The sequence below is a fragment of the Solanum pennellii genome, chromosome 1 (genome assembly GCF_001406875.1).
Source record: "Solanum pennellii chromosome 1, SPENNV200".
Classification (NCBI taxonomy): Eukaryota; Viridiplantae; Streptophyta; class Magnoliopsida; order Solanales; family Solanaceae; genus Solanum; species Solanum pennellii.
In genome coordinates this window covers 93,738,288-93,763,327 of record NC_028637.1, presented here as the reverse complement: position 1 = coordinate 93,763,327, position 25,040 = coordinate 93,738,288, and the positions used below count along the sequence as shown (strand labels likewise).

At 35.6% G+C, this 25,040-nt stretch overlaps 1 protein-coding gene and 1 pseudogene across 3 annotated transcripts; both read left to right on the top strand.

Annotated features, from left to right (window-relative positions):
* The first annotated feature begins 3,289 nt into the window (after positions 1 to 3,289).
* On the top strand, positions 3,290 to 7,027 carry LOC107028436 (annotated as a pseudogene).
* Positions 7,028 to 8,325: 1,298 nt separating this feature from the next.
* Positions 8,326 to 24,426, top strand: LOC107028308 (dol-P-Man:Man(7)GlcNAc(2)-PP-Dol alpha-1,6-mannosyltransferase). Of its 3 annotated transcripts, XM_015229426.2 has the most exons (21): positions 8,396 to 8,474; positions 8,582 to 8,667; positions 9,192 to 9,233; positions 9,352 to 9,437; positions 9,869 to 9,926; positions 10,531 to 10,617; positions 11,717 to 11,772; positions 12,278 to 12,395; positions 13,691 to 13,749; positions 14,864 to 14,935; positions 15,397 to 15,460; positions 15,619 to 15,722; positions 16,108 to 16,179; positions 16,666 to 16,752; positions 16,840 to 16,907; positions 17,413 to 17,481; positions 17,556 to 17,638; positions 18,909 to 19,008; positions 20,591 to 20,656; positions 23,806 to 23,899; positions 23,983 to 24,426. In XM_015229426.2, exons 6-21 carry the CDS (start codon positions 10,575 to 10,577, stop codon positions 24,070 to 24,072), a joined length of 1,245 nt encoding a protein of 414 aa, XP_015084912.1. In that variant the 5' UTR covers positions 8,396 to 8,474; positions 8,582 to 8,667; positions 9,192 to 9,233; positions 9,352 to 9,437; positions 9,869 to 9,926; positions 10,531 to 10,574; the 3' UTR covers positions 24,073 to 24,426. The 3 variants fall into 3 exon arrangements, with proteins under 3 accessions (XP_015084849.1, XP_015084912.1, XP_027771322.1); XM_015229363.2 differs by lacking the exon at positions 9,869 to 9,926 and having other exon boundaries at positions 8,326 to 8,474; positions 9,352 to 9,397; XM_027915521.1 differs by lacking the exons at positions 8,396 to 8,474; positions 8,582 to 8,667; positions 9,192 to 9,233 and having other exon boundaries at positions 9,377 to 9,397.
* The last annotated feature ends 614 nt before the right edge of the window (positions 24,427 to 25,040 follow it).

Sequence of the window (25,040 nt, the reverse complement as noted above, 5' to 3'; positions counted from 1 at the left end):
TGCTTTCGTAGAGTAAGAGTCTATTTGGATTGATTTAAAAATTTATCAAAATTTAATTTTATGTCATTTTTAACTATTGGATTAAGAATAATTTTAAAAAGGTAAAAAATCAAAAGTAGTCTCTTATTATCTTTTTTTTTAAATTTAAAAGTCATTTAAATTTAATTTTTTTATTTTTAATTTAAAAACCATTATAAAGTAACAAGGACTTAATGGACCCTGATTTCATGTAATTCTGATGCATCCAGCGCCTATATATAGTTCTTTCTAAAATGTTGACCACAAGTGATATACACAAATAGTATTTTTTTCAATTTCAGAGAGTACTAATTTCTATTACTGAAAATGGTGATTTTTCGGTGAATATTTAACTTATTAACTGAACTATTTAATATTGAAGAATAACATGCATTTATGTCCTCAAAAGTCGGTGTAACTATAGCAAAAAAAAAAAAAAAACACAATAATTCTAAGAATATAATTTAATTGTTGTTATATTTTAGGTGTTTTGATGATCCTCACAAATGCAAGGACCTGGTCCCTGACAGAGTGTTCTCGTCCAGATACAAATGGGTACAGCTGTATAGTTGTCATGTCAGGTGGTAGGTGAAAAGTTCAGTGTCCTACACTAATAGGAAAAGCAGACGAGATTGTATGTTTAAGTATCTCACAAATATAGGGACCTGGTCCTTCGCAGAGTTTTCTCTATCAGGAGCATAATGGAGTACAGCTATAAAAGTTGTCCGCGTCAGAAGGTTGGTGAAGTGTCAGCGTATTACACCAATCAGAATGGAGGAGGGTGTTTGTCCAACGAGTAAGAACTCTTTATGTTTGATATTTTAAACATGACAAACACCATACTAAATTCATTCATCCAAAGAAGGAAGTCAGCCAGCAAGTCTTTTCAAGAACTCACAAAGAAGTTTGCAAGAAATCTGATCCCCACAAAACTGCGACGTGAAAAGGTGACGAGACAGCTGTCAGAAAAGCTGTCACCTCTGATGCGGCAGGTACACAACTTTTCTGAACTGTATGCCTTCAGCCAATGGGATTTTCTCAACAAATTTGTGGTGGTTTATATTATCTCTTTCCAACAAACACAAATTTAAGACTTGACAAACTAAACTTGGATTTTCTCTACAAATTCATAAGCTTGAAAAGTGAAGGTCATCTTTAAGGAATAACACTGCTCATCAACAAGGAACCTGATGGAGTGCTAAAGAGTCTTGTTGTATTTAGAGCTTAGTGTCTTATGTGCTTACGTTGTAAATCTGACTCTAATTTATAAAGAAATCTGATTGTTTGGTTTGTTGAAAGTCTAAATCAATTAAGGTTAACTGATTTAGTGGGCAACATTGTTTTGTTGCTTAGTCAAAATTCTAAGTCATCTAGAGTTAGGTGGTTTAGTGGGCGGTGTGGTATCCGCTTAGCAAAGTCTAAGTTATCTAGGGGGGGATAGCTTAGTGGGCGGTGTTGTATCTGTTTAGTCTCTTCAAGTAATAGTTAGATTACTTGATTGTGAGATTAATAACTTTTTCTCACATTGGTTGTAACCGGGTTTCACTTTTGCTTGAGAAGATTAGTGAAGACAGTTGAAAATCCTGTACAACAGGTCATGTTTTTACTCCCTTGAGCAAGGAGATTTCCACGTAAAATCATTGTGCAAATTTTAACCATTTACTTTCTGCATTTGTTTCAGCTACTATTCTTGCTGAGTCAAGGGACCTGGTCCGTTGACGTATAGTAGATGTTGACTACTTTCTAGGCTTACAATCTGTTCTTACTGTGTCAAGGGACCTGATCCATTGACTATTAGTGGACGCACCTATTCTAACAATTGCCTCTTGTAAAGTTGTAACTAATTAAGATTTGATCTCAAAGTGTTACGTACTCGGGGGCGTTTGGCAGGTATCAAGATGCATTATAAGAAAAAATCCGCCCTTTTTATTAGAGGCGGAGTCAACTTAAAGAGTTTGAGAATTTTAAATTTTCTTTAGAATTTTGTGATCAATTTTATTATGGGTATACAAATTAATCTACATACATATTTAATAAATTTTCTAGTATAAATACATGGTTTACGAAAAAGTTACTAGGTTCGTCCGAACACACGAATTTCCACCTAGCTCTGCCTTTGCTTTGTACACGTTGCACGTCACTATTACCGATTGATGATCGAATGAAATGTTTGAATCATGGTGACATGGCCAATTTACTGCCCGACGTCGCGAGAATTCCATTGAATCTTATTATTTAGAGGAAAGAGAAGTCATAACAAAGGTCTTCGTAGGTGAATCCGCGGAAGGATCAATGTTAAAGCCTACAAAACAGAAGCACCCACGAACATGTTTCAATACTTGTCGACGCGCAAGTGGAGGTGCTTAGCCCCCCCTCCCCAGCCTCATCATGTACTCAGCAAGACAAGTGCTAAGTAATACTAAAACTGATAGACGCCCCCTCGCGTCCCGTCCGCGGAGTGCGTGGGGACGTGTGCTGCTCTTGAAACACAAATGATCCTCGCATAGATGAAGAACATAGCGAAATGCGATACTTGGTGTGAACTGTAGAATCACATGAACCGTTGCGTCTTTGAACGCAAGTTGGGCCCCAATCCATTAAGTTGAGGGCACGTCTGTTGCCTGGGCGTCACACATTGCGTCGCACAGGGTGGAAACTAGCCTTCTATGGGTCATATACATTAACTTAATGCATTACTTATATGTTGTTCGATATATTCTTTTTCAACTTATGTATAAGTGCTCGTTTTAATGCATGCATTAACATAATTAAAAGCACAATTGTGCCTCAAAACTTTTCCATGTAATTTTCACCATATTTCCTAAAGGGTAATTTATAAATATTCTTTTAAAAGAAATTATGTAATGAATGTCACATAATTTGATACAACAAATCAAATAATAGATAAGAAATAATCTCAACTTTACTAATATCAATATTAATAATACGTTTTATTCATTACTATTCTGGTACACTATCAGTAAATGGAAATCAATAGGTTTTGATTTTGAATTTAAAACTTTATAACTAGCTTGATCAATACGGAATGTTTTTAATGGAGGACGAAACTGTATAAAATTTGAATATAGAACAAAATGATATAATAGTATCATTTTACCATAATTAGTTATTTATTTTTTATCTTTTTTTATGGTGGTACTGTTACACAGACGTCTGTCGTGTTATTATTGGCTTGCGTTTAAGAGTAACTTTTTTTCCATAACAGAGAGGTTAAGTTTCATGGCATGTTCCTTTTATCCCTTAATGGAAATTGGTCTGTTACACTACAGCAACAATGGCGTTTTGACAGAGTCTATAAATATATATAGTCTTCTTTCATCCACAAAATATTTTTTTTAGGAACTTGGAAGCATTTCTAGAGTTTCAGAAGCAACCTTCATTCACAAAGTAAAGCATTTTTTCTACATTTTTCATCTTAAAAATGGTGTTTTTTTTTTTTAAATTCTGTTTTCTTGGGTTTTTTTTTGAGTTGAGGGTATTTCGTAAAGTTTGCGTACATTTTACCGCTTTAGACCTCACTTATGGCATTTCACCGGGGTATATTGTTGTTGTTGTTCGAAAGAGCTTCATGTGTCTAGTTTAGAAGAACGAATGAGTTCTTCATTATGTTTCTATGGTTGAATGATTTTTTATTTTTATTTTTATAAATATTTGGACTTGAAGATTTTATCTTTTTTTTTTTGTTATTTCTTTTTTAGTCTTGTGATTATGTGTGTGTGTGTTTGTGACTTTGTGTATAGTGGAAAAACCTGAAATGCAAAATTATTTTTCATAAAACCCTGCGAAGAAACTGTTTTTTATTTCATATGGTCTGTTGGATGGAGGGTGGAGCCAAGTTACTGCTGTGGGAAGTTATATTATTTATTTTTATGTATATGTAGGAGATGTTGAACTCTTTTGGCTTATTTCTTCGTATTTGGAACCCCTTAGTGAAAAAAACTTAGCTACTTTGAATATGACGATTTCGCCTTTGCTTTTGGGCTGTCTCGTCTATTGTTGTTTGATTTTGCCTGACTATAATGGAAGTGCAAAAACCATAGTTGGATTAGACAATATTTTACAAATTGACTAGTGGCAAAACTTTTGTTTGTTGACATGTTTAATATCCAAAGATGTGGCCTATCGGTCTAGTGATCAGTAAAATGAGTTGATTACAATGGGGGTTAAAGTTCGGCGTGATTACCCTGTACTTGGGAGGTGTTAAATACTACTCTGTGGAATTAGTTGAGGTTTTAGTTCACTTTTATTCGTTTCTCTGTGTTTGATTGGACCAGATTCTTAATGTTTCAAGTTGCTGAATATTGAAGCTAGTATCAATAGCTTACTCTCACTATGCTCCTTCTTGTCCTGTTCAATTGTTTCTTTTCAGTTCATGTACTTTCCCATTTTGAGAAAGTAATGTGCTTTTAGGTGTTTAGTTTTGTAACTTCACTGGCAATTTGTTGGTGATTCTTGCATTTTCTGGCTACAGCTTGATGTTGAGAGTAGAATTTTTTTCATTTCTTTAGTCAAAGAGGGCATGGAGTTCTTGGTTTTTTTCTTAACAACGAATTATATTTGAACTTTATCTTTTGTCATATGCACCAGAAGGAAGATTTCTTGAGGTATTCTAACTTTGAGAAAAAGGGCCAAAAACTCTTCGGGGTAAGTTAAAACTTGAATCTGTACCAAATTTTGGAAAAGGTGTTTCGAGCTAATCATCTGCTGGAGCCTGGAATTATGCTGGCGAATGACTAAACTTGTTTAAGATTATTAATGAGCTTTACATACAACAATTTAAACTAGTCGTAAACTGTGTCTGTCTTGATTGAGATTTTCTGATAGTTTTTATACTGTTAAGTTTGAGTAAAATGTAAGTTTCTACATGTCCGTGTGTGGTGTTGTGGGTCTTCATTCTTGACAACCTCTACTTGTCATGTTAGGAAGATCAAGGAACTGCAAACATGATGTACTGCGTAGCAAGGGCATCTGAATTTCTGGTGATCACTGGGATTGGTATTAATGAACTGAAGATCACAAAAAAGGCACTAGTATGGCCATTGCAGAAATGTCGGATCATTGATGTTACTCCTGTGAATTATACTTTTGAAGTCAATGCTATGAGTGCTGAGAAGCTGCCCTTCCTTCTCCCTGCTGTTTTCACTATAGGTCCATGTGTGGATGACCGTGAGAGACTTAACAAATATGCTAAACTTCTATCCCACCATGAACGTGATTCACATGATGTGAAGGACCTTGTTCAAGGTGTCATTGAGGGAGAGACTCGTGTTTTGGCTGCTTCCATGACCATGGAAGAAATCTTTAAAGGCACAAAAGATTTCAAGAAGGAGGTATTTGACAAGGTTCAGCTTGAGCTCAACCAATTTGGCTTGCTGATTTACAATGCCAACATTAAGCAACTGGTCGATGTTCAAGGCCACGAATACTTTTCTTACTTGGGGCAGAAAACTCAAATGGAAGCTGCAAACCAAGCAAAAATTGACGTTTCTGAGGCCAAAATGAAGGGTGAGATTGGAGCTAAGGAGCGAGAAGGTCTCACACGTCAAAATGCTGCCAAGATTGACGCTGAGACAAAGATCATATCCACCCAAAGGGATGGTGATGGAAAGAAAGAGGAGGTTAAAGTGAAGACTGATGTTAAGATATATGAAAATCAGAGAGAAGCTGAGGTGGCTGAGGCGAATTCTGTTCTGGCAACCAAGAAGGCTGGGTGGCAAAAATGGCTGAGATCGAAGCCCAAAAAGCTGTAGCAATTCGCGAGGCTGTATTGCAACAAGAAGTTGAGAGAAAGAATGCATTGACTAAGACAGAGAGCCTCAAAGCACAACACCTCAGTAAGGCTACTGTTGACTATGAGATTAAGGCAAGTTCATCATGTCACAACACTTCTCTTTTAGTACCTTTTTGTGAGTTCATAAAGTTGACTTTTCAGTTGCTGATATATCTAGAGTAAGTTAGATTGCTTTTGTTTATCATTATTTCATGTTATTTTTGTGTTTAGATGTTTACATGTGAGATGGTTTACTCACTTAATAGTCCACAAAATCAGTATGATTTGATGATTTCATGTTGCAACTGTTACATGACTTTGCTTGTGTTTCCTTCCAGTTACATTCTTTGTTTTGTGACTTTGCCCAATATATGTACTCGTGCATGTGGCTCTTTTCCTTCTTGTCTATTTTCAGTTGTACGTCTAATACTTGATTCTGTCATATGAATCCATTGTTTATGTACCATGCTACTACTCATCCAAAGTTTGACATGAAAACACTCTAGGTGCAAGAAGCCAATTCAGTATTGTACAAGAAGCAGAAGGAAGCAGAAGCAGAGCTTTATGAAAACAGAAAAACTGCCGAGGCTAAGAAATTGGCAGCAGAAGCTCAGACGTATGCCGTACAACTAGCTGCTGATGCTGCACTCTATGCCAAAAAGAAAGAGGCTGAAGGACTAAAGGGCATTGCAGAAGCAGAGGGCGTCTATGTACGCAGTCTGATGTCAGCTTTGGGAGGTAATTACAACGCCCTGCGAGACTACATGATGATTGAGAAAGGAATGTTCAAAGACATCGCCAAGTTCAATGCTGAAGCAATCAAGGGCCTTCAGCCAAAAATCAGCATTTGGAGCAACGGTGGCACAAACGGACAGATGGTTGACGGAACAAGTAGTGGACATGCTGGAATCAAAGATTTGGCTTCTATTTACCAAGCATTGCCTCCTTTACTTGAGACTGTGCATGAACAAACTGGAATGTCGCCACCGGCATGGATGGGAAGCCTCTCTGTTTCTGCTAATCCAGCCTCATCCAGCCAATCTGCATAGGAAAATTTATGACTTTTATGACCATGTAGTAGGATTCCAACTACCAATAAGTTGATATGACTAAACTTTGCACTTAACTACTTAAGAAATGTAGCTTATATTATGTGCCAGGACAAGTGTGATGTTTGCAATGCTTTATTACATAGATTGAACTTCTTGTTAATATTGATAATAGAAGACTGATGGTTGGAGATTAGGATGACACCGGATAGAAAAAAACATATTACAGTAAGTTTTGTACAATAACAGTGCACAAAACTTAAAACTCCCTATAGCTAATTTAATAGTCCATTTAAAATTTTCTTAGTTTTGAATAAAATAATATAGAGATTATGAGATTGATTTAATTATTTTAAACAAATAATTTAATGCAACGTCAATTTTATGAAATATTAAGTTTAATTATTGGTATTAATCTTCCAAATAAACATTTGAATGACTCAAATTTAAAATAAGTTATAAAGTGTATCAAGATATAATTGAAATTGATTTCTTTTATGATATCATTCTTTAAAGTTAGAAAAGATACATTATATCATTCATGTTTAGATAATAATAACTCATAGGCTAAATACAAAAACAAATTTCTAAACTTGTTAGGTTTTCCCCCTCAGTTATCTTAACTATGTTATTTTCCTATTGAATCATTGAATAATCTATAATTTCCTTTAAACACCGTTGGCAGATGTGGAATCAGTTTTTGCGAGGGGTATTAATAAATAATACATATGTTGTTTTAAAACTCATTAGTCCAAATTGATAGTGAAACTGTTCGAGAATAATCGTGTTTCACTTCAAGTCATTTGAACAAATTAGACTAACAAAAAGTTTGTCTTCATTCCTTTAATCAAAATTATTTCAATACGAACGCAATTGAAGGCATTTACAATAGAAACGCCGTTCAAAATCAGCCAACAGTGTTTAAAAGGAATAAATTATGGGTGGTTATATGATTCAATGGGAAAATGACATAGTTGAGGTACCTAAAGGAAAAACCCCAACAAGTTTAGAGATCTATTTATGAGTTCGGCCTGACTCATACGACACACATACTGCACTGAAACAAAAGAAAAAAAATATATCAATTTTTTAAATTTTCTTTAATGGAAAGTGTTTATAATAGATATTCAATTTTTTGAAACAAAAGAAAAAAAAAATCAATTTTTTTAATTTTCTTTAATGGAAAGTGTTAATAATAGATATTCTTTTTTTATCTTTTATCATATTTCTCACATTCAACTCCCTCTCCCAAAACATTATTTTTTTGTAAAAAAGAAGGACAACTTTGTTTCATTTTATTTAGTGCAAATATAAAATTGATGCTTTTTTTTCTTTTTGGGGATGTACCTTTTACGAGGAAGAGTATTTTTAGTCTATTTAAATATTTGAAGGGTGTTTTTGAGAAAACAACATAAGGATGAGGGCATTTTGGACCCTTTCTATTTAAATTATAACGAGTCGTCTTCTCTATATATACGACGTTAACCTTCCGTCTTCCCCTTCTGTTTTCCGACATTCAAAGGGTGTTTTCCGATAAAAACACAACACATAAAAAATACTGCTTCAATTTTTTTCTACAATGGCACGTAAGTCTGAGAAATTCTTGGAGCTATATGGTAACATCTCAGTTGTAATCCCAATTTTTCTTTTATTACTTTTGTGTTTTTACTTGTGATATTTTCTTGAAATCAAGAATTAAGCTTCTTGAAACGATCTTTTATAGGCTACGATTTACTATTGGGGTCAATTGCTGCATTCTATGTGTTGATGGTACCTTACACTAAGGTAGAAGAAAGTTTCAATGTTCAGGTACAGGTCCACTTGTATTTACTTGAAATTCTTTTTTTTTTAATGATTCTTTCCTTTTCAGTTACTGTTTTTCTTGATTTTTTCCCCACGATTCTGGAATTTTCAGTTACTGTTTTCTTGATTGGATTGAGTTGATTAATTGGGTATTTCGTAAAGTAAAAACCCAGTTGCTTTACCGGTAATTCGTATTATTTTAGATGGGTTGGATTGGATTGCTGTTGTTTTTCTTTGAAATCAGTGATTTTGGCGCCTTTCGGGAAATGCATAGGGTAGTAAAATGGCTTAAATTGTGTGTGTGCAAAGGCTACAAGAACAGAAGAATCTGTGGTGGAGTTGAAAAGTGTAGTGTAGTGTAGTGTAGTTAAGGCTATCGTATATCCTAGAACTGCGTAGTTTGGAGGCTGTTTTTTAGTATTTTCTTGACTGAGCCTTGATGATCATGCTCCCCTACTTTGTTTTCCTCCTTCTACTGAAGAGTGTTGTTCTGTCCCATGGTATTGACAGTTTTCTCCTTATTTGATTAGGCTATGCATGATATTTTGTACCACAGGCATCAGATAGAGAAGGTAATGATCTTTTACTTTCCTATTTCCCCCCATAAGTTTTATCACCCACATTTTTGGTGAATTTCATGTTACGGAGTATACTAATTGAGTTTTTTCATTCTTTGTTCTGCAACCTTAGTACGATCATCTGGAGTTCCCTGGAGTTGTACCTCGCACATTTATCGGCAAGTTTTCTACTTCAGCTAAGATTTTCAAGAGATTGTAGTACGTATTTTTATCATGTGAGATGATTCAGCACAAATGCCCAATTTGATATAGTTTGTTAAAAGGAAAAAATTGTCCATCTTTAATTGAAAAATTACTGCAAAAGATTTTTAGCTTGTTGCTTATCACCAATATCAAAATTTTCTAATCAGAAAAGTAAGTAGCACTTATGCAGCTTGTTCAAGTTTTCTTATTCGTCACACTGTGCAGATATTGTGGTGTTTTTTTCTTTTGATGTCACAAACTTGTGCAGATGTTGTGTGTGTATGTGTCTGTTTCTTTAGACCTAGAAGATCCCACCCCAAAACCCCCTCTCCCCAGGGTCAACAGTGTTTTCCTACTTTCTCTTCCTTGGTGACTCGAACTCTCAACCATTTGGTTGCAAATGGATGCTCTTGCTACTGAAGCAACCTCTCTTATCATTTATGCAGAGTATGCACATCCTCCTACATAAACGGCAATCCTAGGACACTGCTTCTTCTGGAAGAGGTCTGTTCTTCCTCTGCTAAAGTTCATTTTCATAACTCATCCAATGGCAATGAAATTCTGTCCAGATTACGTCTTTGTCTGGAAATGCCACCTTCTATTGTTAACATTATCTACCAATTTATTGCCAATTAGTGCTGCGTCAAGAAATTCTCTATTCCCGTTCAATGCCTATTTTGCAGAGGAAATAGTGATATACATCGAATTAAGAGAGGGTTTCTCTTGTTGCTGATCCTGTCCACCTCCAAAAATGAGACTGAATGTTTGAGTCACCAAAAAGGAGAGGGGAAGGGACAAGGAAAAATCCACAAATTGACCTGTCTGGGGAATGGGTTTTGGGTGGAATTTGTGGAGACAAAAAATGATATGAAAGGGTTAATCTTCTGAGAGAAGGCTAAAAATTTTAAGTGGTCCTTTTTGCTCACTATTTTGAAGACATGCCAATAATCATGGAACATATCTGCATTGACCTTCTTGGGTGTGGGCGATGTGCTTTTTTCTAAAAAAATGTGTCAGTTAAAGCATAGTCCAGTCTTCAGTTCTATTTTGTGCACATTATCTCCAACATTTAACTTTTTTCTTTTCTGCAATTCAATCTACATTACAGGGGCTCTTCTTGTATCTATTTTGGCATCTCCAGTTGTTCTCCTAATGAATTTGCTACACATGCCAAAACTGTATAGTCTCTATGCAGGTAAGGTATTGTGACGCAACATTTGTATGGTTCAAGATTATGTCTGAAGCTTAAATCTGATATGACGGTAACCATGATGAGGTTTTACTTGTTCAAGCATGATCTTTATGTGGTTACTTTTTACCTGCGACTGATGCCCGAATTGCTTTTCATCATTTAGAAGTCAAAAGACATATTTGTTTCAACTTGGCGTACGTAAAAAAAAAAAAAGAAGAAATTTTGCAGTACTTCGGTACTCCCTACAATTTTTTAATAGTATATTAGTTAACTCCAACTCATAATCACATTGTCTTGGTTTGGATGCCAAAGGTAGAAATATAGACACAATCTTCTAAGATTTCACGTTCTACACAACGTAGCTTACCCATAGTGGTTAACAGGTTATGAATACAAGTTAGCAAGTGTTGATTTGTGAAAGGAGGTTGGTGATATAAGAAAGAACAGTGAATAAGTGAACTATAGTTATTCTGAAAGATCAGGCTGATGCTAAAGTTATTATGTACTTATTGTTAGATTCAATGGTTCATGTGCAATCAGTTACAAGTGGAAAATGTCGAGTTCAATGAATGACATTGGTTGAGAGAGAAAGAGCTCATCACCTGACAAATGAGATTACTAATGCCTAATGCTGAAACAACAACAATTAACTCAGTTATAAGCTGGTAACTATAGGAATATACATATATATTTTTCCCGCAAACATACACCCCGGGACATATGTGACATGAACATGTTACATTGTTAGAAGTTTTAAAATGGGACATGGCTTGCGCAAGTCTTGGCTAGTGTATAGTAATCTAACCCTTGCCTTTTCTTTCTTGGCACCATCTTTACAATCTAACACAGTAAATAACTAGTATGATTTGTTTTCAGGTGATGGCCAATTCAATCACGTTTAAGCTAGAAAGAGACACTCTCATATGAACATTGAATGGTGTTAATATTTTGAGTGATTCCTTTCTTTGTAAAACAAAAAAGTGATTTCTTTTATTTGATCATTAACTTCTGGTTTATAGTGAGCGTAAAAACCGCTCACATTTTCTTCCTTTATCTGCTATGCAATACTTTTAGTGACTGACTTTCGAGTTTGTTTTTGTAGTACGACTGGTATTGGGTGGTATCGTGCTGTCTACATTACGATTTTTTCGCATTCAGGTATACACAAAAAAGATAGTGACTATACTTTAACATGGCTGCCTTTCTATTCGGTGTTGGACTGAAGTATTTTAGGCCTCCAACGAATCTTGGATTTCTTGTGATAAGTATGATATTTCATTAAACAAAGGAAGTGCAAGAAATATCTACAGCAAAAGGGATCTTAGCCTCCCTTTAAAACTTTCGGGAATCTATGAAGTCTACAAAAGTAAACATCGGTTGCAAGCCATCATCCATCTGATCAAGCTTAATGATATTACTCATATTTCTTTTTTCCTACATTGTTTGATTTAATTTAAGCTATTGCGAATTGTTTAATCTTGTGACATAGTGCTTGTTATGCAGTTTCAAAATATCTAAAATAAGTTCTGAACAAAGGAATCGTGTTTCAATTGAGAAAATTGAAATAGTTGACTCTCATACTCCAAAAATTGCCCTTTTCTGTTGAGTTGGAGGAGTAAAAGGTGATGATAGCTAATGATGTGATATTAAATTGGCTGTGCAGATCAAGAAGAAGTTTGGATCTCAAGTTGAAGCGTTCTTTGTTATCCTGACAGCATCTCAGTTTCATTTGCTGTTCTATTGCACCCGTCCTCTGCCAAATATATTGGCATTTGCTTTAGGTCAGTATTTGTACATTCATACTTCTTTTTTTTGCTACTGAAGTGCTAACTATTTCTCCATCCAAATTGAATGTTGTCTTTCCTTTTGATCAGTTCCAAAATAATGCTCATACTTCCTGAAAAGGGAACTAGTATACTGATGCTACTAGATAATCCAAAAAGTTAGATGGGACCTACTTCGACACTTCTTACCATTCCCCTTTGCTCAGTAAGGCCCCATGTGTTCCTCTTTTAGTATGAAAGTATCCACAAACTAACTCTATTCTTGACGCCATTAATATGCTTTGCCTCTCTGTGTGAATGATTTTGGTTTTCCCAAACAACTTAAAATGCACATAGTACTAGGTATTACTTAAAAGGTCTGATGATCTCTCCCTTGACAAGTGTCCTTCCATTCTCCCACCAACACTTGTAAGCTGATGATGGTCTCACGCTGGGCCTGAAGATCCTTTGCTAAATCCACTAGTCTTGCTTGAAGTAAAGACCATTCATGTTCATCAAACTATGAATGTAACAACACCATATCTCACAAAACCTTAAAAAAAAGAAAGAAATGTTGTTGGTACTATTAGATTTTCCCCTATTATTATTGTTATTCACACAATGTGTATCTACACGCCTGAAGTTGAAGTTAGTTGGCCATTCAGATGGAAATGTTGCGTGGAGATGACGACAACCCCCCACTACAGACATATAAGAGCAAGAGCTTGTAAGGGCATCCATCCACTGTAAACTTCTAGTTACTCTAGAGTACAACATGGCTCACGTGAAATTAAAGCCTATAGAAATGAATAGGGAAGAAGTACACGTTAACCCCGAAAAATGTGATCCAGAGTTGGATATGACCTAGGGGTTCAGGAGTCCAACCAAAAATTTTGCCTACCCAGTTGTGAAATCCTGCAAATAAAGAAAAACCAACTCTCTTAAGTACATTCTAGAAACATGCAACCACATAATCATCAACATGGACATAATAAGAACGTAATCTCATACTAACTTAAAAAATAAAGAAAAAGAATTAGAAAAATTCCTTTTTGAGGGAGTTTTTCTCTTAATACATATGAAAATTAAAGCTTTTGCTGTATCAGACACTATTGCTGTATCATCTTTTCTTCTGATTAAAGTTAGCAGACTAGCAGTTTAGCTGTGCAAGGGGCTAATAATTAATGAATTCGATAACCTTAATATCTAGTACCTAGTCAGTTCACGCTCTGTGCAATTTTTTTGTCAGGTATATCATCTCTTAAAAGGGGAAGTTTGAGCATTGTTTTGACACATTTTTTTTTCTTTTCTAGTAAATTTGGCATATGGCTTTTGGTTTAAGGGAAGTCTGTATGCGGCATTAAATTGCCTGGTAAGTACGCCTCACCATTTAACCACGATACATTGTTTTAGATAACATATTTAACAATGATTTACTTTGCTAGCAGCCATATGTTTGCAGATCTTCAAGTTCATGAATGGAGCAAATAATGTTTCAGAATATTTTCTTTTATTACGTAATATATGATATTCAAGTTTTTGATGATTAGATAACATAGTACTAAAAGCATCAGAAAGGTGTCACAAGTGCACGAACCCACCATGTAAATAAACTAGACTCATAGTTTCTCTGCCCGTTTTCTGCTTTCTATTAGCTTCTTATGCATCATATTTTTCATTGCATTCTAACCTTAGAGCTGCAAGTGATTTAAATGTGCCACCTTCAGTACTTTGTACTATCATTGTTTGTTAAGTAACTTGGTCATTGTCAACTATATATTTTGAGAACACAGAAGCAGGAAAAGTGAACTAGGAAAAACAATGAAGTAAAGGCTCCTTTCACACTCTAAGTGGTAAACTTTGTGGCATTTGGTGGGGAAACAAGTTGCTGGAACCAATGAAAACTATCTATCTGCTAATGGAGCTTCCTTTTGAATGATCAGAAAATTGAAGAAGTTACACTCATAAAATTGGAAGATGTAATAGGCACATTTAGTGGGGCTTAAAATTTTTGTGGGTTATTATGTAAATAGTAAGTGCATTTCATTGTCTTTCTGTATCTTTATATCCCCTTTTTAGTCTCGTGTAAACATTGCAAGCCCTCCTGAGTGTTTTGTCTACTTCAGTTTTCTGCTTTACCTATAAAAATATCTGAGGCTCCTGCTAGCCAAATCTGAGGAATCGTCCAAGAATGTGGAAGGCCAGGATAGTTAGACAATTCATCAGGCCTGACTACACCCTAAAGAGAATCAGTGGTCACTGCAAATATATTCTGACTTAGGATCTGGGGCCAATCCCACAGAGATCTAGGAATTCTAAGTAAAATAGCTATTCCTAGTTTGACTAGTCCAAACGTTTGCAATGATCTAAAATGAGTAATCACTGTGTTATCAGGCAGATAATTAAATTACTATTGCAAATAAGAAATCAGCTACAAAGAATGACTATTTGCAGTTATCACATTAACTGTCTGTTTTATCGTTCAGGTGTTTGCGACGTTAGTCTTCAGATGCGACATACTTCTGCTCATTGCTCCTTTGGGTTTGGAGCTCTTGCTGGTAAGTTGGACAGCTGTCTACCTCATTACTTTCTCCTTTGAGTTCTGTTTTTCTTTTCCCTTTGGAGAACTGCAGAAATGGTAGATTGGGTGGAGGAGTTGGTTCATCACCTAAACTTAGTTTTTGAGTACTGCTGTCTCCTTGAGAGTCATTACTTCTCCAACTCTGTGATACTGGTGCCTGCTTTTATTAGTCTAAATCACTCCTACTTTGAGAATGTGTATAATAACTATTTTAAGTATACCGAAAACATGATGTTTATTTCTTATCATAGAGTTGCATGCACTTGATGCATTCATGTACAGTGCTGTGTACTGCATAGGAAAGTGGATAGATTCTTTCAGAGTAAAAATAATTATGGAATTGGTTTGGTGCCATTGTTTTATAGTTTTTGATAACCTTATGAAGTTAACGCTTACTCAGCATATTCTGCCTAAATGGATATTATTTCTTACCTGCAGACCAAATCGGTTTCTTTCTGGAAAGCACTGACATCCTGCTTAGCTGCTACTTTCCTCTCCATAGGTTTGTTAGCTACAATATTTAAGGAATCTCAGTTAGAAGTAACTTATGTAATTACCAAGTTTTTCTGTTATACACTTAATCAGGAAAAAAATGTTTCTTTGATTTAAGGATGTCATATTATCTGAAAGTTTGAAACAATGTTTTTGACCATATTACAGGCCTTACCGTTCTTGTTGATTCAGTCATTTGGAAAAGGTTGTTGTGGCCTGAACTAGAAGTTTTCTGGTTCAACTCTGTTTTGAACCGGAGTTCTGAATGGGGTGTATCCTGCATTCGTAAATGTAATTACACATTTAGTTTCAATGTATTGGCACAAGTATGTGTTTTTTTTTGCTTCCCACTATAAAGGAGGACGTTATATAAAGTGTCACATGTTCTGAGTAATGTTACCTTTCTCAAAAAAAACACACTCACACACATTCTAGCTAAAGGTGGCTGTGAGAATTTCCTGTGAATTCCTTGATTTGCATTTTCAATTTTATTCTGATTGGATTTGATTTTATTCCTGATAACTTGTACTTACAGGCAGCCTTTTTTATTTTATAGATTCTACCGTTGATGTTAACTTGAAGTAGAACTCCTTTAACTAAAGGTTTAGTGAACAAATGTTTCCATATCTTTTGGTGTTCCTTAATATATGTGAACAGACACATCCTTTCAACTGGTACTTCACGTCAGCACTTCCCCGTTCACTGCTGGCTGCATACCCACTTTTTTTGGTATGTATGTTTTTTCTGCAACGATTTATACTTGCGTGCCATTTATAAAAATTGTGGGATTTGTCAGCATGTACCAGTCTATAAAACATAAAATATAGATAGTCAGAGGTGTCTGAGAGAAGCAGTTGCGACCTAAATCCCCTTAAGAATGCAATGATAAAATTAGCCCCATTAAATTGCTAGAATGAGGCTATTTCGAGGCAGTCATAGTTTGATAGTTAGTTTCTATGAATTCTTGAGTAAAAGGCTAAATCAGTCTGAAGAGAACCTTTTTCATTCATCCTCAGAAATTTATAGCCTCTAATATAGAAAAATGAAAATCTTGCTTCATCTCACAGCACAGGCCAGTAACCATCATGTTGTTGCAGTTCTTGGTAGTAAGAAGTAATAGAAGTAGTAATGCTACTTCACTATTTTAGGACCGAGGTATCAATTACACTTGGTCCCTTCAATTCTTTTCTCAAAATTGATATTAGTTTTTTCCAGCTTGGGGTTCTACTGGACAGAAGGATTTTCTTCTACATCCTTCCAGTTCTATCATTTGTTCTAATGTACTCAAAGCTTCCGCACAAGGTATTGTTCAGTAGCTCTGTGATTGAGTTGTATAGTTTATGATAATGTTGTGGTAATTTGTTCATTTCAAAATCGTCAATGCTGCAGGAGCTCCGCTTCATAATTAGTTCCATTCCTGTCTTCAACTTTGCAGCAGCTGTTGCAGCTGGCAGACTGTACGTCGCTTCTTATGCTTAGCAAGATCCGACTTCCATTTTTCTGAGTTCCAAAAGACATCTTTATAAGAGTATATTCATGTGTAGTAGCTTTATGTGGAGTAGTTAGTGGTTGGTTGTATGTGGATTTTATTTGAACCATAAATGACTGGAATGTAAAACATCGAAGGGTGAGCCTTAACTTCCTCTGATATCTAGCATTTCGTAGTTGCACTATTAAGTGAAGATATGATTCACTTAATTAATCAGTCAACCTGCATATGCTACCTTTAAGTTAACATGTATTGTTGACAATATCAAGGGAATTCTTTCTCATGGTTCTCTAGCCCATGCCTGACTTTTAGTATGCTGTTGTAGCACTGGATGCAGCCAGTCAATGTGATAGTTTGCCTGTCCCCCGCCCCCAAGTTGACTAATACCAATGAGAATTTGTTTGAGTTTTTCGATTCTCACCATTATTGCATAAGAAATTCATATTCTGTTGCATTTTCTCAACTTTATACAGGTATAACAACAGGAAAAAGAGTTTCTGGAAGTTTCTGTATATTGCTATGTTGGGATTAATACTTGGAAGGTATGATGGGAACCAACTTGTTCACATTGCAAACTGAATCTTGGGTGTATTCTGACACATTTCTTACTTTTTAGTTTAGCCTGCACGGCAGTGTTTTTCATGGCATCGTACGAAAACTATCCTAGTGGTTATGCTCTAAAAGCTCTTCATAGGATAGGTAAGCTCTATCTCGATGTTTTACTCACATTCTTTTGAGTTTGTATGAGCCATGTACTGCTTGATCGTCTTATACTTATTTAAGTTCAAACCACTTAAAATCACAAACTAATGCTGTGGTTTTTTCCCTTTTTGTTTCATTGTTTAACAACATTCATGTTATTATATAAGAAAAAAGTGGAAGCTGGCTAGTTGCAGAAATGGCTCTACCTTATTGTTTGGGACTAGTAAGATTAGTATCTGGTTTATCCACCATCGTCATGACAAATTGAATATCCTGTCAATGTGCCAGTTAGCCTGTCTTTCTTTTTACGATTTCTCTTTCGAGAGTGATCATAGGTCTTTGGGCTTATACATGTAACACCCTATTATCTTGAATGTGGTTGCTCAAGGAATGAATACCTTTATGTTGTCCATTCATAACATTGTGAAACCTTGCTCTTGATTAAGGTTATCTTAAAGGTGGGATCTAGAACTAATTTGCAAGTTGGTTTAGTTGCATTGATCTATCATTGTATAACTTGCTCGAGGAAATGTGGGCACATTTACTGGCAGATATGGTTTGAGATATTCTCTCTGCTAGTCTATTTTCTAGGGCTTCACATGATTATATGTACTCATGATGTTCTTGAAAATGGAAGAAATTTGGTTCTCTCTATCTGGAGAACACTTATTTTATGGTTTCCTCCCCTACAACATAATATGGTTCGGCTACCATAGAAACAAGTGATGACAGTCTTGCATAATTATTCTCAAGACGCTGGTTTATAGTAATTGTCTAGTTACAAAAGCAGTTATTTGGAGTTCTGATAATGCAGGGTTATATTTGTAACTTTTCCAGGGTTCCTGCAGTATTTGGAAATTCACACGTATTAACTTTACTTCCTTAGCTACATTTCCTTCGATGTAGTATCTAGGCAAGCTAGTTAAAGATGTTGCACTTTGAGTCACTCATGGACTAGGAGAAGGATTTAATGCCATAATTTTCTGTTCTTGCGAGAGCAAACCCTTAGGTATAAAGCAGTAGGGTGTAAGGTAAAAAGGACAAAACAGACAAACTAATTGGAGCAACAACCAGTGTGGATATTGTGTTGTATCTAAGTGGACTTTACGCTGTGGTTTTCTACATCTTTTAAAGGTTTCCCCTGCTTTTCTTTTTTTATTTATGTACCTCTATTAATTATTAGTTCCATCAGTCTTTTACTTAATGTTTTTTTTCTCCTAGCCTTTGTATTTCCCTGATTACAATGTTGACTTGAATCTTTGCCTAGGTGGTGTGACAAAGAATTCAGATGAACTCAGGGTTCATATTGACACTTTTTCAGCGATGAATGGGATATCCCGATTTTGTGAATATAATTATCCATGGAGGTATGCTTGGTCACCATTTTGATGCAATTCACACTGTTGTCTTTTATGTGATGAGATCTCAGTTGGAGATCTCATATCCTTAAAATGTGTGCTAATGCATAATTTTATCTGTAGAAACTTTCAAAAAAACTAACAATTCAAATTTCTTACTAGGAAGCTACTCTAGATAGCTGTTCGAGTACCTGGACTTTCTGATAAGTCCAATCTTTTAAAAATGCCTCCCTAGCCTAAACCATAAGCCTTATCCTTTTTTATTAGAACTGAAGAAGGAAAATTTTGGAACACTTTTACCTAAGGAGTAAGAATTATAGAATTTAAGAATTGGATGATTTTCTCATTATATAATATCATAATTTAGAGAATATAGAATTTTTGGCTTGCTTAAGACTTAGGAGAAGGAATAGTATTTGATTTGGTAACTTGGTAATTGATAGGAAGATGTGACATAAGCAATAAACTTATGTGGGGATATAGCCTAATATTTGTTCTGAGGAAATAGGCCCATGTATAAGTGCTCATTGTTAACTGTATGCTTAGACAAACCTTAGAAGAAAGGTATAGATTAACATGGGACCCGTAAAGTTTAAGGACTCTATTGCGATTCCACCCTCTTTAAGATGGCTCAACTCTTGTAGCCTACCCAGCAATAGGCCAATTGGGATAGAATGACAAGTCAGGAGCAACCTGGCTGGTGCCATATTGCCAATAAGGTTCCGTGCTAGAGGCTTGTTTTGTCTGCAGTTATCTTTTGATAGCATTTGTTCTTTTTCCTTTTTCTTTTCGTTTCGTTCTTACTTCCTTTCTTGCCAGTCCCATTTTGCTCATTTAGATTTTTCTGGGTGAAGTTTGATTACATGTTCTAGAGATTTGGATCCCATTGGAACTTAAAATAAAAGATGATTCAATGTGGAAGAGAAAGGATGATTGATGTAAGCAAGAAAAAGTGGGAATGCTTAATATATCCTCTTAATTTTCGTTTCCCTTTTTTGCTTTGGTCTTTCTGTTGTTCTGCTTTTTTTGGGTATTATTTCATTCCACTCTTATTAATGTTTATCTTCTTCCTGTTTTGCTTTTTCCACCAAATAAACTAGTCTTGACATAGCTGTACTAGTTCGTTTTATGTGCTAATATATCTTTCAAACCTATTTATAAGTTAATAGCTTGACTTATAATTGGTTAAAAAAATTACACCATGTTGTATTGTTTTCAATATTTTTTTCATGTCATTTTTGTCTTGTTCCATTACACCTGTAACTTTTTTTCTCTTTTAATTTATATCTACACAATTTATGTACTTAGCCAAATTCCCTTCCTTAGCATGCAAGAAAGGCATCTATATTCCTTCTTCAGAGTGTTAGGATCTCTGCACATCATCTTGTGTTTTAATTTGAAATGGATAGTGTAAAATAATTTTGCAATATTGTAGTTATTTAGTACAAATTACTTCTTAGAGATGCATATGATTGATTGTGTCTATACTTTTAACCTTTCAACTGATTAACATCTTTCCAGCTTCAAGTTATTGTTTCTGTGTTTTCCTCCAGTTGCAATTTGACTTCCAAGATTGCTCCTTTGGGTATAGGTACTCGAAAGAAGAAAATATTTCTCTGGAAGACTTGCAGATGAAAAATTTCACATATCTTCTGAAGTGAGTTCTTTGCAATTTATTTATCTTATTTTGCTGGCTAATTATTCTTATAGATTGCAAGGTCCTTGTTATGGGGAACAGAAGTGACATCTTTAGTTTTGTGAGGCTAAGGCATTATGGACATTTGTAATTGATTTGTTGATGATGCATGTTAGCTTCTAAGCTTTTTTGGTGCTGTCAAAAGTACTTACTAATTATCAAAGGTGCATCCCTTTCTGTTCTTATAATGATTCTATAATGTTTTGTCACTGATTCAACATGATTAATATAACTCTGTTTACCCCAAAAATGAACAAAAGTAGACATTTTGATCTTCTCAATGGGCTCTCTTTGTCCTCAAAGCTTTTAGAAAATTCTCCTTCAACTGTCCATCATGTGCATGCCCGAATACTCTGTACCATGTCTTTTGCTTGGAATTCCTTCCTCTGATGGGTCAGCACTTCAATAACTCACATGGCTGCCTTGGCATAATCTGTTATAAGTCCCAGTATATTGAGAACAAGTGCGGAAGTTGAACCGTACCTAATGTGCGACAATGTAGAAATAGGTGATTAACACTCTCCGGGTTGTATCCACAAAGACAACATTTAAAGCGCATATGAAAACCTCTTCTTTGAAGATTTTCCTGTGTTAAACAAGCATTTCTAGCAACAAACCAAGTGAAAGAAACCACCTTAAGGAACATTTGTTTTTGATGTTTGTTCCCATGGAGTAAAAATATCTTGCTGTCTATCATAACACAACTGTGAATAACAAAGTTTACTGTAAAGATTCTTTTACTACGGGGTTTCAATGTGAGCCTGTCTGGTTTCGCACAATCCTCTCTAGTACCCACCCTTCTTCGTACTGAGGAGGGGCCGACATCCCCGTTTCGATCCTCATGTATTCTTCTTAAGCCCCGATGTGGAAAGGAGTAGACAAAGAAGAGTTCAACACGTCTTAACAGTAAGAGAGAACCCCATGTCTCGTGGTTCTCACGTAGTCAGCATTCTAGAAGCAGAACTTCCCGGTCTCCTGCCTCCTTGTGTGGATTTGCTTTTCATGATCCCAGCTCTTCCCTGTGCCAGTCCTTGAGAAGATGTCGCTGTACCCAGTGTTCAGGAAAGCGAGTGCTTCATTGCTTAAAGTGATGAAGCGAAGCGATGTGAGCCTTCTACGCTTCACAGACTAGAATGAGTATGTGAGCGCTTCATCGCTTAAAGCGTGAAGCGGGGCCTTATCGCTTTTTTCCGCTTCACGCTTCCCTGAACACTGGCTGTACCCAAAAAATTCAGCTTGTTTCTCAACTCCCGATCATTCAAATGTCTTCTGAAATTTAAAGCCATCTTGTTCTCTGTTAGCAATCTAAATGTAATCAGGTAGAATTGGCATTCTGAGTCAAAATAAGGACAAACTGAGAGAGTCTAATCATTGAGTAGATTAAGTGCTTTGGTCTTCACACTCCCCAGGCGCTTATATAGCCATTTCATCTTTCTTTGATTGCAGCGCTGAAGTTATTTCCAAGTATGCTTGGTAAATTTCAGTATCATGTGATGGAAGACAATTTTGATTTCATCGCCACCATCGCCCTGGCTCCCCTATTCTAGGATCCTCATGAACGCATGCATGATTTCAGAACTTCGGTATTAGGGATTAGTTCTAAATGAATAATAATGACTTAGCATGACCCAAATGGATCAATGCACTTACCTTGTAAAAGAAGCACTATATTTAGTGGTCTAAGTGCCCGTTTGGATCGATTTATTTTAGGTGCTTTTAAGCCAAAATAGCTTTTAAGCAATTTTTAAGTGTTTGGGTAAAGTTAAGAAGTGCTTATAAGCACTTATTTTTAGCCAAAGTAACAAAAATAAGTGAAAAGCCATAAGCTAGAAATCCTAGCTTATGGCTTTTGGCTTATAAGTCATAAGCCAAAAGCCAATCCAAACAGGCTCTAAGTCTCTAGAAAATATGGTGATTAAGCTTCACACTGCTTGAATAGCATTTGCTTAGTTGCATTACCCAAATGAAAGAAGTATTTGAGGCTTAACCAAAATAATAACTCTCAATAGAGGATGACGTTGATTTACAAAATCTGATATGATGTTTCTTCGAACTTATATATGATTAATTAAATAGTTGGTTATCTGAGGATGTTGCTTTTTTTTTTTAGTTCCTTGAGAAATGCTGATATCTGTTATGGAGAAGCATTGCTAGTGTGATATTGTGTTTTTCCTTCCTGAACTGAAGAGGCTAGCTATGGAAGTGAAATCTAGTCATCTACTTCCTGCATATTTGTGTTATTGATCTTGAACCAATATAGTTGGTGTTACTGATGATACTAGGTCTGACAGTCGAGTATCAATTATGAATTATTATGTTTTACTTCTTTGGTTCATTGGTAGATGAAATTCTTACTTCCCAGTCATATACATTTGTTAGCGACTGTGGTTCTCTTGACCGTTTCTAGTTTGGAGGCTTCAGAATACATGGATCTATGTTGCCTGTACATTGCAGAAACAAATCTACTTAAACAATTTTCTGAGGGAAAAAAAAGTCTTATTATGAGATAAAAATACACGTGAGAATGTGCTCACTAGAGCTGACTTCTGGGTGTTCAAATAGGGATTGGTCTGAATATCAGCTCTGAGTCCCTGACCAAGGTTGGTGCTGAAGATTTAAAGATATAAGAAGAAAACACGTTTTAAATCAAATACTATCACACACATGTATCACCTGATATTCCATCTTGTATAAAAGGGTAGTGTAGAGATATTCCTTGTGCTTGGGATAAAAGGACCATAAGATTAAACTGCAGTTGTTACTATTCCTTGCAAGAACGTATGCTAGAAATTTTTCTTCCTTAAGATGTATAAGCTAGAACATGTTTGAACCAGGCGAAAGGTTTGCAAATGACGTGACTAGGTATTCAAAGGCTTGTTTTGAGCCTTTTATATTCTAGTGAGAGATTTTTTGATGTAAAAAGCATGTTTTTTACTATAGGCCACTCGCTGAATCATACCTTGAGCGTCACATTCTTTATTTCCTCTTCAGTTTTAAAGGCTTAGATTTTGTGCGCAACCAATCCTCTTTTTTTGCTGATAGTGTTTTTAGTTAATGCGGATCGTATTTATAGTACATCAGCCTAATCTCTGCCAATTTTGCTGTTACAGTGAGAATTCTTACATCGAAGGATTCAAATGTCTGATGAGTGTGGATGGTTTTTCTCGGGTTCGCATACGAATTGGTTTTCCTCCAATATCATTTGTAAGGATTTTTCCGACAATGCCAAATGATAGCTTTGAATTTCTGGCATCCTTGTTGCTTTATAACCTGTTTGCGTCATGCAGGTTAAGGAACCAAAGGTGTTTATTCATGGAAACATAAGAAACACTGATATCATGAATAGAAGCTGGCCAGGATGCTCGGTTATTCCATGAAAGCATCCATTGCTAGCGTGGAGAATTGTAACAAGGCGAACCTTCTAGTCTTATCACAACTCCCTTTTTCGCGATAACTGAAGGGAAAAATGTTAGGCTCAGACATCAGCTGTGTTCATATAGTGAAGCTGGAACTTTTAGCTGGTTGCTGACTTTAGATTATCTTTGCAGAAAGATATGTGTTTCTTTTTCTAGATGATCAGAACAAAAAGGTTGACAGGTTCAAAGCTTCAATATTTCTATTGAGGTCAAAAAAAACTTGTCTTTGTTATGGTGTGGACATCACACACTAATTATATGAAAACTTCACTTTCATTTGGGCAGCTTTCAAATGATTTGAATATTCTTGTCACATGCCATTATTTGTTACTTTTCTGGGTATTATTTCCACTTCTGTCCTCTTAATTTCGAGAAAATAACAAGATGGTCCCTCATATTTGGTGGTAGTCTTTAAACAGTTCCTTGAATGTATTCCTGATCAGTTTTGATCCTTTTTAAGTTTACCAAAAGTGAGAAATATCTTGTTCTCCATATACTTAACAAACTTTGTATGTTAGATTCGACACGAAACTGTGTAGGGATATTAGGCAATTGGGGTGGGGCGGGGGCAAACATGCATAAACCCGCAAGACCTTGCCCCTGCCCCACCCAACATAATATTTTGTTTTGCCCCGCCCCACATGAACCTTCGCTGCATAAACCTATAATATTGTGATTCATTAATTATTATAAACAACAATCTGGTTCGAGGTTAGTTTTACAGTAGAAAGGCAAGGCATGAACAAGAATCTGCGTTTGCAATATCACATCGTGTTAAAAGTAGCTAAATAGTGTTGCAAATTCAACTTTCATTGCTAAGGTAAACCTTCAAGTATATCCAAAGCTAAATAGTGCATACTAAGGGGGGAAAATTCATACATGACCCGGTCCTTTGTTAATTTGATTTTTCAAAGTCTATGCTGAGAATT

Excerpts from the sequence above, each read along its gene's own strand:
- LOC107028308 (XM_015229363.2), top strand. The coding sequence starts at position 8,438 with ATGGCACGTAAGTCTGAGAAATTCTTGGAGCTATATG. Across the intron at positions 12,396-13,690 it reads TATATTGGCATTTGCTTTAG|TAAATTTGGCATATGGCTTT; the intron begins GTCAGTATTTGT and ends TTTCTTTTCTAG. Across the intron at positions 23,900-23,982 it reads GTTTTCCTCCAATATCATTT|GTTAAGGAACCAAAGGTGTT; the intron begins GTAAGGATTTTT and ends TGCGTCATGCAG.